The 16,134-nt window shown below is 33.8% G+C and overlaps 1 protein-coding gene across 4 annotated transcripts in view; it reads left to right on the top strand.

The window, feature by feature from the left end:
* CCDC102B (coiled-coil domain containing 102B) overlaps positions 1–16,134 on the top strand; it is a 195,279-nt gene that overhangs the window by 118,967 nt on the left and 60,178 nt on the right. For all 4 annotated transcript variants that reach the window (XM_058438272.1, XM_058438274.1, XM_032152082.2 and 1 more), the window contains 2 exons: positions 271–491; positions 8,222–8,330. In XM_058438272.1, the coding sequence (XP_058294255.1) occupies positions 271–491; positions 8,222–8,330 (330 nt within the window). The remainder of the gene's footprint in view (positions 1–270; positions 492–8,221; positions 8,331–16,134) is intronic.

Raw genomic sequence — 16,134 nt, 5'->3', positions numbered from 1 at the left:
TTAGCTGTGATTAGAAAAAGAGAATAAACAGAGTTAAAGCAGAACTTTTGAGAAATGTATTTTTTTTTACGAGGAAGTAGAACATAGAAAAAAATAAGCTCAAAGAAGAATGCAAGTAAGTATGGCCACAAAACACTTTTAGGGAATGATAGTGAAATAAAAATATGAATTTGTGGTGGTATCATAACATTTATTTCTTTATGAAAATGTATCGTCATCATGATTTTTCTCCAAGAGGTTTAAATACGTTTTGTTTTGTTTTGTTTTCAGGAACAAGGTGTGGTTATTGATTCTCTAAAATTAAGTGAGGAGATGAAGCCCAATCTAGATGGTGTCGATTTATTCAACAATGGTGGTTCTGGAAACGGTGAAATGAAAACTGGGCTGAGACTGAAAGCAATAAATCTGCCTTTGGAAAATGAAGTAACTGAAATTTCAGCTTTGCAGGTGCATTTGGATGAATTCCAAAAAATCTTATGGAAGGAAAGAGAGTAAGTGCTAATGATTGTCTCCCTTAACCAAGTCTAAGTTTCAAATCACTTAAAATTGTTAATACAGATAGATTGGTCATTCGATAATGTATTTTATCCATGTTTAGTCGTTAAGTTTTAGGATTTAAAGAAATTAGTTTGATATATATTCATATGTTGAATTTTAAAATGTAGTTTATAACTTGTTAGTGTTTTCCATTATTTTAAGTTGACTTTTATCATGACTATGTTTTTATCTTCTCTGGTAGATTCACTTTAATTGTATATGAATTCTTAATATACAAGGTTAAAATATCCAGTGTATTATTTAAGTGTGACAGCATCTTGGATTTGGTCAATAAAAATGAATAAATATGTTAATATTAACAGTGGAAGAATCACAATTTTGTGAGATATTTATTACAGAAAAAGTAGTCTTATACATGGAAAGCTAAGGGCATCAGGCTTGTGCTTAATTGGCCTGGATATTCATCTTTGTTCTGATGTATTCTAGCTATGTGATGTTGGCTGTTGCCCCTTTGTGAAAATAGCTGTAGTGCTGTTATGTTCCAGTTATCTATTATCTCGAAACAGACTTTTCCAAATAATTATCATTAAAACATATCAACAGCAACCACCATGTCTTCTGTTCAAGAATTGTGAGCATGGCTTGGCATGGACATTGTATCTCTCACTTGTGCCTTCAGTTGCAAGGGCTCAAAGGCTGGCCATGCCTGGAAAGCTGGGGGCTGCAGCCTCTCTCACTCGTATATCTGGCAGTCCATCTCGGTTCTCATCTATGCCTCATCTGGGACACCTGCACTGGGGCTATTTAAGGGGGTGCTTGGCTTCCTCACAACACTGGGGCTAGGTTGCAAGTGAACATCTTAAGAACACAGAGAGAAGAAAACGCCATTTGAATGATTCTGCCTCAAAAGTCATATAGCATCACTTCAGACCCACTAATCGGTGGTGGGAATCTCAAAGGCTGACTCAGATTAAAGAGAGAGAGGCACTTTCAATGGAAGGAGTGTGAAAACAATTTTATAATAAGAGTGTGTGGGATGCAGTCATTGTGGCAACGATCTTTGCAAAATACAGTCTGTCATAGCCTTTCTCAGTGAATTCTCGTAAAGGTCAAGAACAAATAACGTCTGGGAAAGAGAATAGTAATATGAAATGTTCAATATGGATTTTTGTTTCTTTGCAGTCAGCTTACAATTTTATTGGCACAATGTGGAATATCTAATATATAAATGTGGTTCCAAAATCTAAAAATAATTATTTTTTATCTCTTAGTTATAAAAGTCCTAATAGGCGGAACCAGAAAAGCAAGAAGGATATGTATGCATATATACACACAATATATTATATAAGTATATGTTATATAACAGTTTTAATTTTCCTGGTTTGAATGGACTGAAATAGGGATAAATATGCATACTAGCCATTCACAAATACAGTAAGTTCTTTACCACTAATTTTCTGCCAGAAGTTTTTCATTAGTCCCTCTGAAATTTACTAGTACCAGCAATTCCCTTTTTCAGACTCTTCTTCTGTATTTCACTAGATTAACAGATTGTGATCATACAAATATCTATGTACAGAATAAATATTTATTACTCTACCAAGTGTAAATTCCTAATAGAGGCAACAAACATTAGTAGAAAAAAGAATAAAAATGAATTTAATTTTCAGGCTTGTACACATAGTGACAATTTTATCTCGACCTATACATTTCAGTCACATTCTAATCTCCGTGATTTTACTTCTTGAAGCATTTAAGTTTTTGGTAATTACAGACTTCTCTCCAGCCCACATACGATATTACTTCCCCAATGCCGTCTAATAGGAGCAATGCAGAGCTGTGTTTTTCTAGATGTTAGCTTTTCTATTCTAAGGTGTCAGTTTTAAAGATATGCATGTTCTGTCTTAACACGCTTATCCATATACATATACACAACATATACTTTTTACTTTCTTGGAATAAATGAACAATTCTCAGAGTAAGTACATTCTGCAGTTCTCAGTGACTTCAGTCTATAATCCATAGACAGGCCAAAGAATAAGAGAAAAAAGGAGGCTTTCCATGGCCTTGTCTTCCTACTCTCCTCTTTTAAGAAACAATCCCACGGACGTGATGAGTCATGGTTCCTGTGTCCGTGAATCAACATTTGCATGCAATCCGCATGAGGCAATCAGTCTTTTTTTCTATCACAAGAGAACATTTTCCAAGAATATAGGACATGCTATTACTTATAAATCCATCTAATCTTTTAAGTTCTTCTTCCTGGAATATCAGTGAGTGGGTGGCTTCAATTGAGATGTGAATGTATTTTTTTCTGCATTCCCATCTAGTGAGAAAATTCTCTTCTTGACTAGTGCACAGAAATCAACTCAGAAAACTCAGGGACTCATTTTTTTTCCATTGTCCTTGACTAGAACCTCATCAAATAGATGAAATTTTATAGTTTTATTTGCACTCTGAGTACTGTTCAGTTTTATGAATAATTCTCCAGTGAATAAAAGTTTCTCATATACTGAGAATTTATATATTTCTGATGACTTTCATAAAGACTTCCCAGGTAGAAAATTTGGAGTAAGGCCAGGAAAGCTGATCCTCTTACAGAGCTATGTGTACCTAAACATTTGGGAAGCTGAGGTTTGGCAATACCAAATCTCAAGTAACAGAGACTGAGATAAAATAATTTGAACTGTCCTAACATTCAGAATCAGTTTTCAAATTTCACTGCAGAGACCTCCTTTATCACTTGCAAAATGTTTGTTCTGTGTCCTTTAAGCTGAGCATCAGTCCTCCCTTTCTATTTTATCATTTTATCTTTTTTTTCTTTTCTTTTTGAGACAGTCTCACTCTGTTGCCCAGGCTGGAGTGCAGTGGTGCAATCTCAGCTCACTGCAACCTCAGCCTCCTGGGCTCAAGCCATCCTCCCACCTCAGCCTCCTGAGTAGCTGGAATTACAGGCTGTGCCACCACGCCTGGCTAATTTTTTTTTTTCTTTTTGTATTTTTAGTAGAGACGGGGTTTTGCCATATTGCCCAGGCTGGTCTCGAACTCCTGGCCTCAAGTGATCTACCCACCTTGGCTTCCCAAAGTGCTGGGATTACAGGCATGAGCCACTGCGCCCAGCCCATTTTATCTTCTTAATTTATTTTCTATATAAGAAAAGTAGTATGCTTCAATTATTTTGTTTTGCTTCATTAAATGTTCAATTTTTTTCTTAATGAGATTTAAAATCCAGGTTAGAAGTTTCAGCAAATTAAAAATGCTTCAAAGGTTATTATTTTTTATATATATTCTATATATATAAGAAATTATATATATATAAAATATATATATATATTAAGTATATATATATATATTCCTCAATGAATACATTGACATGCAAATCTGGTTAATACTCTTTAATGTAATATTTGTAAATATTAGAAAGTCAAGCTTATTTTGTTTCTTTATTAACCGTCACTCATGGAATATTCAATAAACCTTTACCATTTTTTGAGTCTCCAGCGTCTATTTTGTGTTTCAGCAATTCACTGCCAAATGAAACAGAGTCTACACCTGTGCATAGATTATAAAAAAGCCAGTAAGTCTCTCCCACGGTTTCCTTTGCAATGAGGGTACAGACACTTGACTTAGAAATAGTGCATCAAAGGTGGCCACCTCGACTTTTAAGCCAAGCCAATACCCCAAGGCAGTAGGCAGCATGTACAATCCATACCTGAGCAGGAAGCAGCAGCAGTAAAGACCACTTGTTTCCAGAGGCAGCGGTGGCCTCTGGTACCTAGCGACACCACCCACTGTCCCGTATTGGTGATCTTGAAGTCCCGCTGTGATGTCTCTACCTTAATGGTGGCCGAAATAGTGTGCTTACGGGAAGATTTCTATGGCTTTCTCATCAGTGTTCCTGGCTGCATGTATTCCCCAGAAGTATTTTGAGCTATAATATCCTTTTCCGCTCAAATTAGCTAATTTGAATATGTTTGCTTGCCAGACACATAATACCAGGAGAGTGTACAGGAAGCAGACAGAGGAGGTTACAGGCAGTGGGGTCTTCATGGGACCAGCTTTGTGGCATGAGAGTGGGTCTTGGTCCCTGTCCCCTTCATCTGCAAGCCTTGTTCTATAATTCTCTCAGAGATCTGAGCTTAACAATATTCTTTAAACACTTATCTTTTCTAATTAAATTAACTGTATATGGCTTGGCTGTTTGCAACAGCCAAGTGCTAACACCCAGTGCTGAAAGATGTAATTATGAATAGTAGGAAGTGCAGTTGCAAAATGACATATATGTTGCTTAAAGTATATTTGTAAAAACTTGTACTGTTAACAGTTTAATACTATCTCTAAATTTTGAACTGTTATAAAAATGAGTATCTGCATGTTATTACAAGATGATCATTTGAGTGGTTAAGAACATTTTTATATTAATACACCTTTTCAGAAAATAATGATTCAATTTTTTTTCCAGTGAAATTTCACACAGTTCAACAATGATTAATTTTTATTCCTAGATATTAATTTTTAGGACTCTTCATCCGTGAGAAATATTTGAGTAATATTCTTGTCTAGAAATTTAAATTTTATTTCCAATTATTGTGGAATTGTAACAGTAAACAAAGCATCAAAAATGCATAGAAATAAAATCACATCTTTTCATAAAAATAATTTTGGTTCACATTTTATATTTTAGATTCTACAAATTTTATATATTTTAGCAGTATTATTTTTTAAACTTTATATCATCATATTAAAGATGTGATGTTTTTGCTGAGCTTTGTCTTTTTAATTTCATTCTCATGAAGAATGTGTACATAAAATATGCAACACTTTAGAGTAAATATTAGGTGTTTTCCTTTGCCTTCTTGTAGCTCAAATACTCTGACAATAATATACATCTCAATTATAAATGGAACTGTATTATTCGTCAATTTTGAAAATCTCTTTGAAACACAATAAAATGATTAGGCTAGAAAATTAAGGATTTATAGAGTGCCCTCTGCTGCATAAATTTAGACATACAATGTCCTTAATGCTGGCACAGACACAAAAGTTTATGATGGAGCTATCTAAATACTAAAAAAAATTTAAGTATCCCATTGTCATTAAATAATTTTTAACGAATTGCTTGTTTTCTCACTCCCCTAACCAAATTGTAACCTTTTACATAATAAAAATGCATACTTTTAGGAAACAAATACATATCAGATATTTTCTTTGTGATATATACTTAAGGAGGTAACTATTACTTTCTTTGAAAATTTTTGAATTTGAATTTATTTTGAGTTTCTAAATTATCATGTGATTCATTAAAGTATAATATCAAAAGCAGACATTTGATTTCTCAACATGTATGTTTTTTTTTTTTTTTCAGACAGAGTCTCACTCTTTCGCCTAGGCCGGACTGCAGTGGCGCTATCTTGGCTCACTGCAAGCTCTGCCACCCGGGTTCACGCCATTCTCCGGCCTCAGCCTCCCGAGTAGCTGGGACTACAGGCGCCTGCCACAGTGCCCAGCTAATTTTTTGTATTTTTAGTAGAGACGGGGTTTCACTGTGTTAGCCAGGATGGTCTTGATCTCCTGACCTCATGATCCGCTCGCCTCGGCCTCCCAAAGTGCTGGGATTACAGGCGTGAGCCACCCCGCCCGGCCAGCATGTGTGATTTTAACTCTAGGTATTTTTCAAGTATGTTTCCATTATTCTATTATAAATAAAATAATTCTCCAAATTAATTTTAAGGAGAAACATAAATATATGCTTCATTACACAAATGCAGTTAATTAAAATATTTTATAAAAATATTTTATTAATTTAACATATGCCATTTGCTTTTTCAGTTTTTCAGTTACTGGCAAGACATTCCCACATCCTACTCAAGAAAATCTAAAAAATTAAAATTATAAATATGGTGATTCTTATCTTAAACATTCCAATGAAGTTACAAACTTAGTACAATTTTATTATAATTTTCAATGTAAATTCACAGGTCTACGTCAATACTCAATATCTTTTAAATATTCTATTTTATCACCCAAAACTTATAATGCACTCAAATGTTAGATATGCAATATATTTCACCATATAATGATTTGTACATATACTTTCTAAATCTAACACAAAATACTAATACCTACTGATTTGTTTATTATTTCTATATTTAATTATTTTCCCCTCATCGTCTCAAACACAACTACTAAAACAAAAATTATATCCTAATAAGCAACTTGGGTGTCCTCAGCTGGCTAGGTTTACTTTTCTATCCGAAATTGTGACCGCTGTGGTTAATCTGGATTATAAACATTCATATTCAGTGTTCATAAGACCTAAACTTTCAAGTTGAATCTCTTTGTTTGTTAATTTTGTTTAATATATTTGCTATGTTAATAAGGGATTCCAGATCAGAGTCCTATAAGTGGTGCTTTGCACCATTTTTTTGCAACCTGTGTCTTTTGAGGTTAAGCTAAGCTCTGACTAATTCTTTTATATCCTCTTTCAATTCTATGGCTTGATTTATGTAAATATAATTATATAACTTTTTAATAGGCTGCTTCTCCACTTGATTGAATTAAACTAATGTATTTACAGCCTAACACTATACTTTGAATTATCATAGTATTGTTACCAGGAAGAATCATATTTCTTATAAATATGGAAATGACATTCAATTTTGATTCTGCAAGCATTTTCTAGCTCTGTGAATATGTTCCTAAGATCTTTCTAGTGACATTTAATATCACTGAAATAGATCCGTATATTAGTTAATTATGAATACAGTAAGTATGTAATTAACAATCACAAAATCTCAGTGTCATATAACAGTCAAAGTGTATTTACCTAGAGCTCAAACATACAAGCTGTTTTCAAATTTTTGTTTCTGTCATCTCTGCTAATATCTCATTGTCAAATCCTAGAATTGAGGAATGAGGAAAACAACTCTGTCCGTTGAAATGGAGGAATATCAATGAGTATTTTTGAATAGTAATCAAATCTACCTTACAGATAAGATCAGGCCAGCTTCAAAGGTCAATATATGTTCATTACAACCAGAAATAAAACAATTATCAATGACTCTAACAGACATTGTGGGCAAAACAAACAAACAAAAATCCAGTGGTTGGTGTATTAAAGGACTAAATTTTAATCCTAGTTCTGTTGCTAGTTCTACAAATAGAGAAATTAATTTCAGTTATTTAGAATAATTTAAATAAGGATCCCAGTGAAATTTCTTTATTACAATCAAATTTGAAATATTTAAAATTATTTTTAGATCCCCAGTAAATGACTATTTTTTAAGATTGTTAGGTGGCTTGTTGGAATTCTGTGTCATTTCAAATGATTTTTTTTCATTCACATACAGCCACAATATGAAGATGGATAGAATTCCATGTTAAAATTAGAAACATATATATCCTCCTATGTAAGAAAATATTATGAGTGAGAGGAATTGAGAGGCAAGCATGAAATATATGGAAGAAAGCAAGCAGAATGTCAATACTGGCAAAGCCAAATTAAATATATGTAATCTACTGTAAAGTTAATTTTCAGAATAATAAATTAAAAAGTTTTTATTCAATATTTGTAATTTTTAATAAGTTGCAAAATGTTTTCTCTCATTAAGATGATCAGATACAAATATCAAAAATTAGGAAAATGGCTATAAAATTGAATGCATCCTTGAAATTATTTTAAAATTGAAGCCGACATTTTTCTTTTAATTCTTAAATTATTTAGAATGCGCACAGCTTTGGAAAAAGAAATAGAGAGACTGGAGTCAGCTTTGTCTCTGTGGAAGTGGAAGTATGAAGAACTGAAAGAATCGAAGCCAAAAAACGTGAAAGAGGTATGGGGGAATATGATGGAAAGGAAGAAATGAAGCCTAGCTTTTTCTTTCTTTGGATGTGTAAGTAAGTGGGTAGAAAGGCATGACAGACAAGAGGAAGGGAGGTTAAAAATTGGAATTTACTCTATAAGAGTAATATTTGAAATCACTTGTCAATAGCGGGCTTAGTCAAATTCAGACTGTATGACATCTTGTTTTTATTTACACATTTGTGGCAGTTTTATATTGGTCATTATTTATTTTCAAAAATCTTATTCCATATATTTAAGATATAAAAATGATGTTTTGATATACATATTGATAGTTAAATGGTGAATGATCAGCTACATGACACAATTAATATCCATTCTAGGCACATTAGAAGGGATGGTTAAAGATGTCCTCTGATAGCACACCATCTATCATAAATGACTTTATCTTATTCTTTCATGAAGCAGCCTGATAATATCAATTTATCTCAGGCATATTGAGGTTCTTTTCATATCGACATTGTAGTTATTTGGGATCAGCCACTTGCCAGAGTACTTTTCTTTTGCATTTTCATCAATAAAATGCCATCATGAACCTTTCCTATTTCGATGATTTCTTACCATTTATTATCTGAGTAATATTGTACATGTTATGTGTATTAAAGCATGGCATTACATAAGTGTGTGGGAAGGAATAATAAGTAAAGAAAAGAAAAATAATGGGCAAAATAATGACTATTTTCACACGAGTTAACATTTAGTGGGTGTGTGTGCAATATAAATATAAGATATGCACATGTATACATCTGTGCACAAACATATACATGGATATACGGATCCATAGTATTTATATGCACAGGAACCTCTCTCTGGGTATGACATTCACAATACATTGATGTATACTGGAAAAATAGTTCATGACACAAAAACACATTATGTTTAGAATGTGTGTTTATGTGCTCTATAATATAATGGGTTCTAATTTTGACTGAAAAAGCTAATATTTAAGATGCAAAAAAGTAAAAAAAAAAGAATGCATTTACTACCTCTTGCCACTAGTGTGCAGCACAGACCGATAATCTTCCTCATAGTTTCATAAGCCTTTATTTGAGTAACATTTATGTAGCAAATATACTGAAAAAGTCAGGTTTTTGAGTTGGTTTGAAAAGCAATATGTGTATTTGAAAATGTTTAATGTTTTATGTTCAAATATGATTTTTGGTAGCAAAGTAAGTGAGAGAAAAAATCAAAGTATGACATTACCCAGTGTAAGGTGGATCTGATGACCATTCAGAAATATTTATTAATACATATATGATGCTTTTGGTAGATAAAATGCTGATAGGGTTTCAGAACAGGAGAAACCTCAAAATTGAGAAAAATTTTTCTTTTGAGTGCATATTTCAGTTAAATGAACCACAAAGTTGAATAATGAATGCAGTGAATATAAAATTTTGTAGACATTTAAGATTTATAAATATAAAGATCATTGTTTGAATTATTTATATGAAAATTTTTAAAAAATATATCTTTTCATTCCTAAGATACATTTCTGATGTTCTTATGTTTTTTTTGAATAAATGTGTTATATGCATGTTTAAATTATTTTTATAAAATAAGGTGAAATTTTTAAAAATGTTTAAAAACTAAACAAACAATGCTACTTAGAATGAGTTTAATTATTTATATATTCTTTGTTTAATCATTTCTTATAATGGGTTATAACACACAAGAATTTTAGGCTATATTTAGAAATAGTATTGTAGCACAAGTATAAGAGTAAAATATTCAAAGTCTCCATACAGTTGATTGACAATCAGAAGGTGTGTCATGATTCATTCTTTACAATTTCATGTAAATTATTCTTTCTTACTCCCTTTTTCCTCAACAATTCTGATAATGACCTTTGCATTTATCGTAGCTCATCATGTCTATGAATGTTTGAATACAAGTGTAATTTCTGTTGTAGGTGCCTAAAATGTTAAAAGCAAATACATGCCTGTCTAAGAACTGCTGATGGAAAGATTAGCAATTGTTAAGGTTGGAAACAGATGTGCTTAATAGACCTAGAATTGTAAAAATGCATTTGAAAGTCTGGTGTGCTTTTAGAGGGAAATCATTCTTCAATTACTGACATATAGAGAAGAGAAAAGATAAGAATTTAATTGTAAAATCTAAGTGTTTAAAACACAACCAAGACAATGCATAGTAGAGGTAATTATATCCAAGATGCTGTTTCCATGCTGAATTTAGTACTTACTCAGCTTTTCCTTTGCAAGTCTGTCTATATTGATTCAGAATTAAATTATGAATTCTGAGTGTGCGGAAAGGATCATTTATGAAATTTCATGGTCTAGAAGATCAAACATTCATGTAAGTAACATTGATTACTCGTAATTCTGGTACCTCATTTTAACAATCAGTGACTCTGATTCTCTCCATAATGGAAGAGATTCTTTGCCATATGTGAGAATACTTGCTAACATTTAAAAATTAGTCTCAAGGTAAAAAATTTTTAAAAAGTAACCTTTAATTTTCTTTGAACGTTGTGAGCATTTGCTTGGAATGTTCTAATATATTTTCTTAATAAGTCTTCTTTTTGTGATCATAACGATGTGCCTAGTAGCTTGTAATTTATAATATTCTTTCAAAAATATTTATAAATACTTATAGAGACACAGGCATTGTTGGGCCCCTTTATGGCTTACATTGAAGCCTTATTTTAAACACCTCAAAATACCTTTCTGATTTGGGAGAAAATAGAAAATTAGAATTACTAGTTGTATATTGCTAAAATTCTATACTCACACCTTATCTTTTTAAAACATATGGCACACAGGAGCTATTCTGCGTACGTCAAGGCAAGGTCCTTGAAGATAGTTATTAGAAATAGGTGTATGGTGGAATATTAGTGCAGTTCTGAGCTCAATGCTAATTTTGAAACATTGCCTCTTATTGCTATTCCTGTGGCTTAAAGAAATTATTCCATAGAAGTGACTATAAACTTTAATGTATCGTATCAACTCTGCCTCCAAACTGCATCTCATGTCATTCTTTCCATCCCTGCTACTTCCCCACACAGGGCCATTATCATCTCTTTGCCTTTTCCTTCCAGATCTATTTACCACCACTGTTGGCCTGTTTAAATTCATTTTACACCCACCAAGCAGCATGATATTTTTATACATCAGATTGTATTAGCCCATTGTTTGAAACACTTCAGTGAATTATTTGTTACTTAGTGGATAGCTGCCTTCCAAGTAAGTCCGCAGTCCAAAGAAATCCACATTCACGTGCCTAAACCATCACAGGCTGATGGCTCAGTGGATGCCCACTGACACCACGCTTTCCTACCCCAACTGCTGTAACAAGCAATACCCTAAATTCCAGTAAGTAATACCCAATAGGTGATTACTGTTGACTCACATAGAGCCTTACCTGTGTTTGGAGGGCAGCCTTCTCCATCTATCCAGTGACTCTGCTGTCCTTCAGGTTCTCAGAGGTTCACTCAGCTGGACACTAGGCCATCTGATCACAGATTAGAAAGAAGAGAAAGGAGGATTATGTAAGGATAATTTATATGGACCAGGCTTGGGAGTAGCGTACATTATTTCCACTTATAATTCACAGATGAGTACTCATTTGTATAGCAATACCTAATTGCAAGGCATGTTGAGCAATGCATTTAAGCTGTATAACCCAAAAGAAAAAGGAAATTGATTTGGCAAGCATCTAACTAGTTTCTGCAGCAAGAGTCAATACATTACATCGTATAGCCATACTTACTAATGTCATATCTTATTAATAAGTGCATTAATTAAGATATGCTTTCATTAGTGTTGATAAATATATTTTGAGGACGTCGGCTTATATTTAAGGGAAAGTGGGCCTTCTAATCCAAATCTCTCATATTGAGAGTCTGGCTTACATCGGGAGAGCTGGGAAGTGGAAGGCCTTTTTTTCCCCCGTGGAACTCTTTCACTCTGTCCTATGTCCTTGAGAAAGACTGAGTGTTTCTCAAGATATATATTTCCCAAAGAAATCGGGAGAGAGGAAAGATTAGAGCTACCTGTGATGAGTTTCGTCTTTTAAACTCACCAACCAGCCAATTCCCTCTTCCTTCTGGGTGGTTGGAGGGAAAGATAGTTGGAGTCTGAAGAGTGTTACGAGAGCAACTGACCATCCACAGGGATGGATGTTTTGAGTGGAGAAGGTTTTCTCCTTGTACCATTCATCATGGCCTACATGGTTTCACTTCTGCAACACCTCTTTTGTCCTTTCTTTGTCATTTCCCCCTGCCCACGCTTACCTCTAGCTACACTGACTTTCATTCATTTAATCAAAGGAACCAAACTTCTTCCTGCTCAATGGCTGGGTCCATGCTGTTTTCCTTGTTGAAAATATCATACACCTCACACCTCTTTCCCCTCCTACACCAGCCACACCTTTTGATTAACCTCAATTTATACATCACATCATTAAAAAAATAGTCTCTGTCCAAAGTATGTTTCCTTTCCTATTTTTTTTTCAAAGCAACACGTAATATTTTAAAAGACCTTATCAAACTGTGGTTATTTTTATATTTGTTTACTGTTGCCTTCCCCATTGAACTGTCAGCTTCATGAGGATATAGATCATGTCTGCTTATTCACCTCTCCGTACTCAATGATGAATAAATGTGCTTAATATTTGTGATGAATATTAAATGAATGAAGCACTGTACTAACACTTTTCTTAATAGCTATAAATGCTTACATTTCTAAACAGAGGCTACGGCATAGTGTAAGGTGAGTAGTTGACTTCCTGGACTTGTCTTTTATTAGTAAATGAGTCTACTGCCCTCCATCCCTAAGGATTTTAGATTTTCCAGGGTACTGGGATGAAGTCTTATCCATTATGAAAATCTGTTCAGTTCGTTCTTTGCATGACATAAAGTAGCTTATCAGGCCAAAGAGTGAGGCAGATAAAACACCATAGTAGAATTCTGCAAATGAATATAAAAATGAAGCAAGTGGGATACCACTTTGCTGATATAAGTACCTTCAAGACCTTTTAAACAAACATAATTAAGAATAATATAAGCACTGAATTACATAAGTTGGAATTAATTAAACTACTAGAGGATAATTTATAGGCATTGTCAAGGTACCTCTCAGAACACTGAGATGACTTAGTTAACTTTAAGACTATTATAAGAATTACGAAATAAATTTAGGCTTTTCAGAATCTACTTGTAGTAACATGAAGAAAAAGAGAGGTTAAGTTAAGCAACATCCATTTTAAAATTTAAAACACAATGAAAAGAAAACAGCTCATATTTAATTAGTCTAGACAGTTAATAGTTTGAGGATAATGATAAAAGTAGACTAAAAATATATAAGGAGTGAAGTCTCTAAGTGAGTTACACAGGTAATTACCTCATACAATGGCAATGTTTTACACCGTGGGGAGCATTCGGTCTATGAAATATCTTTATTTTATATTTCAGACGATGGGATAGTTTCCAGAGACTAATGTTCATAAATCCAAAGCTTCTGTTTTATTTTTTCTTATCAGAAGTCTTTACAGGCACATTCAATTAAGACAATTCTGTAAAGATCCTCCTCTTATTAAACAGCATTAGTCATTTTACCTAGAAGACCATTCTTCGTGTTGAAAAGGAGATTGGATCAGGTCGCCTGCCTTCTTTTCTTCTCCCGGAAGGTGTGGCCACTTCCCTCTCCCCCACTATGTACAGACATCAAAGGTATTGATTGTATACAAGGGAATGAAAAGTCAGACTGAAAACAAATGTATGTTCTCCCATTTTAAAAAAAATCCTCTTTCTATGTTATAAACATATGTGAAACGATAAATTTAAAATTCAACATGGCACACGTATACATATGTAACAAACCTGCACGTTGTGCACATGTACCCTAGAACTTAATAAAAAAATAAAATGGTCCATTCTTTTCATATACATCGTATGTCACTTTTTACCATATAAAGATCCCCTTTTATTTTATTTACTTGCCTGTTTTTGTTTATGAGACAGGTTCTCATTATATTGCCCAAGCTAGATTGCAGTGGCATAATCATAGCTCACTGTAACCTAGGACTCCTGGGCTCAAGCAAACCTCCTGCCTTGGCCTTCCATAGTGCTGGGATTACAGGTGTCAGCCACAGTGCCTGGCCGTTTTTCTCAAGTATCTAATTTAAAGGCAAGGAACTAAGGTTAGGATTTGATAATTTGTTGGAGTTTGGCATGTTTATATACAGTGAGATAAAATTGATTATATGGGGAATATGGTTGAAAAATGGAGAGTGTTCTTTTTCCTTGTTAGAACGTCTGAACGAAATACAGTGGAAATTATGATGCACTTCTGTAATTCTGCCAGTTTTAACTATCTTAAGTTAAAAGGTAGTTTATTGTGGTTAGTGGATGTTAACATTAGTATTTCAGGCCGGGCGCGGTGGCTCACGCTTGTAATCCCAGCACTTCGGGAGGCCGAGGCGGGCGGATCAGGAGGTCAGGAGATGGAGACCACGGTGAAACCCCGTCTCTAGTAAAAATACAAAAAAATTAGCCGGGCGTGGTGGCGGGCGCCTGTAGTCCCAGCTACTCGGAGAGGCTGAGGCAGGAGAATGGCGTGAACCCGGGAGGCGGAGCTTGCAGTGAGCCGAGATGGCGCCACTGCACTCTAGCCTGGGTGATAGAGCGAGACTCTGTCTCAAAAAAAACCAAAAAAAAAAACAAAACAAAATTAGTATTTTATAACCACACAAATTCTTTGAAGAATAATAATCAACTTCCAAAAGATATGCTTACAAACTCACCAATAAAAATTATAGATATTTTGTAAAGGACATATGAAATCTAAAATTAAAAAATTTCTATGTGTATGGTTCACTAGTGTATCCTGAACAATATTATTTAGGCGCTAAATAGCATAAACACAGCCATTAAAATGAGCCATGCATCAATGAACAGAGAAATCTTGATTCCTTTGGATGAGACAAGATAATGCTAAAAGTATTCAGGGAATTGAAATAAAACAAAACAAACAGCAACCCAAAACAGGAAAAAAAAAAAAAAAAAGACAAAAAAGGCACCAAAAAAACGTGAAGCCACCACCTTTTTGGTCAAACATGGGCCACTGGAGTATTAATATTCATATCAAATCAACATTCCAGCCAACAGATTTTCTTAAGATGCAAGTATCATGTTTCCAATTTTCAGCCACTTTTTAGTTAATCATTGTATCTTGCCAAGCTAAATTCTTGCTTTAGAAAATTTCATGGACTACTGGTCACCTTCTATATAACAGCACTTGAATGAGGCAGCACCAGGATTGTATCCAGAATAGCAGGTCAAAGTATCACAAGTTATGTGAAATGAACTTGTTTTAGCTGCTCTGATGAGAAGGGACTACGGACTTGGAGAAGACTCACAGCATCGCCATCACCTCTCCTGGGTTGTGGGTGTCCTAGTTAGTAGCTATAGATTTAATGAGAGTTAAGAAATTATAAGGAAGTTTTAGCTATTATTTTTCCAGAGATCATATGGGAGGTCTGAAGACAGTATGATGTCATCCTTGAACTGAAGATATTCTTTGAAATGTGTTTTAGAATGTGTAATTGTCACATGAGGCAATACTTCTTTGTAATGTAGTTCTGAAGTTATGATCAACGCTAGAGGAAGATATAATTCTTTATCTATATTAAAACATCTAATGTGTACGAAATGAGGTTCTCATGGAATCTCATAAGAGTTCTCATATGGATTATCTGAATGTTATTTAAAACAGTTAAAATTCTTTAATGCAGTTGTACTGAATTAACAGAATCCATTA

The sequence above is a fragment of the Hylobates moloch genome, unplaced genomic scaffold (assembly GCF_009828535.3).
Source record: "Hylobates moloch isolate HMO894 unplaced genomic scaffold, HMol_V3 SCAFFOLD_5, whole genome shotgun sequence".
Lineage (NCBI taxonomy): Eukaryota > Metazoa > Chordata > Mammalia > Primates > Hylobatidae > Hylobates > Hylobates moloch.
The sequence above is the reverse complement of the archived record's forward strand: the minus strand, read 5'-3'. Positions and strand labels throughout refer to the sequence as shown.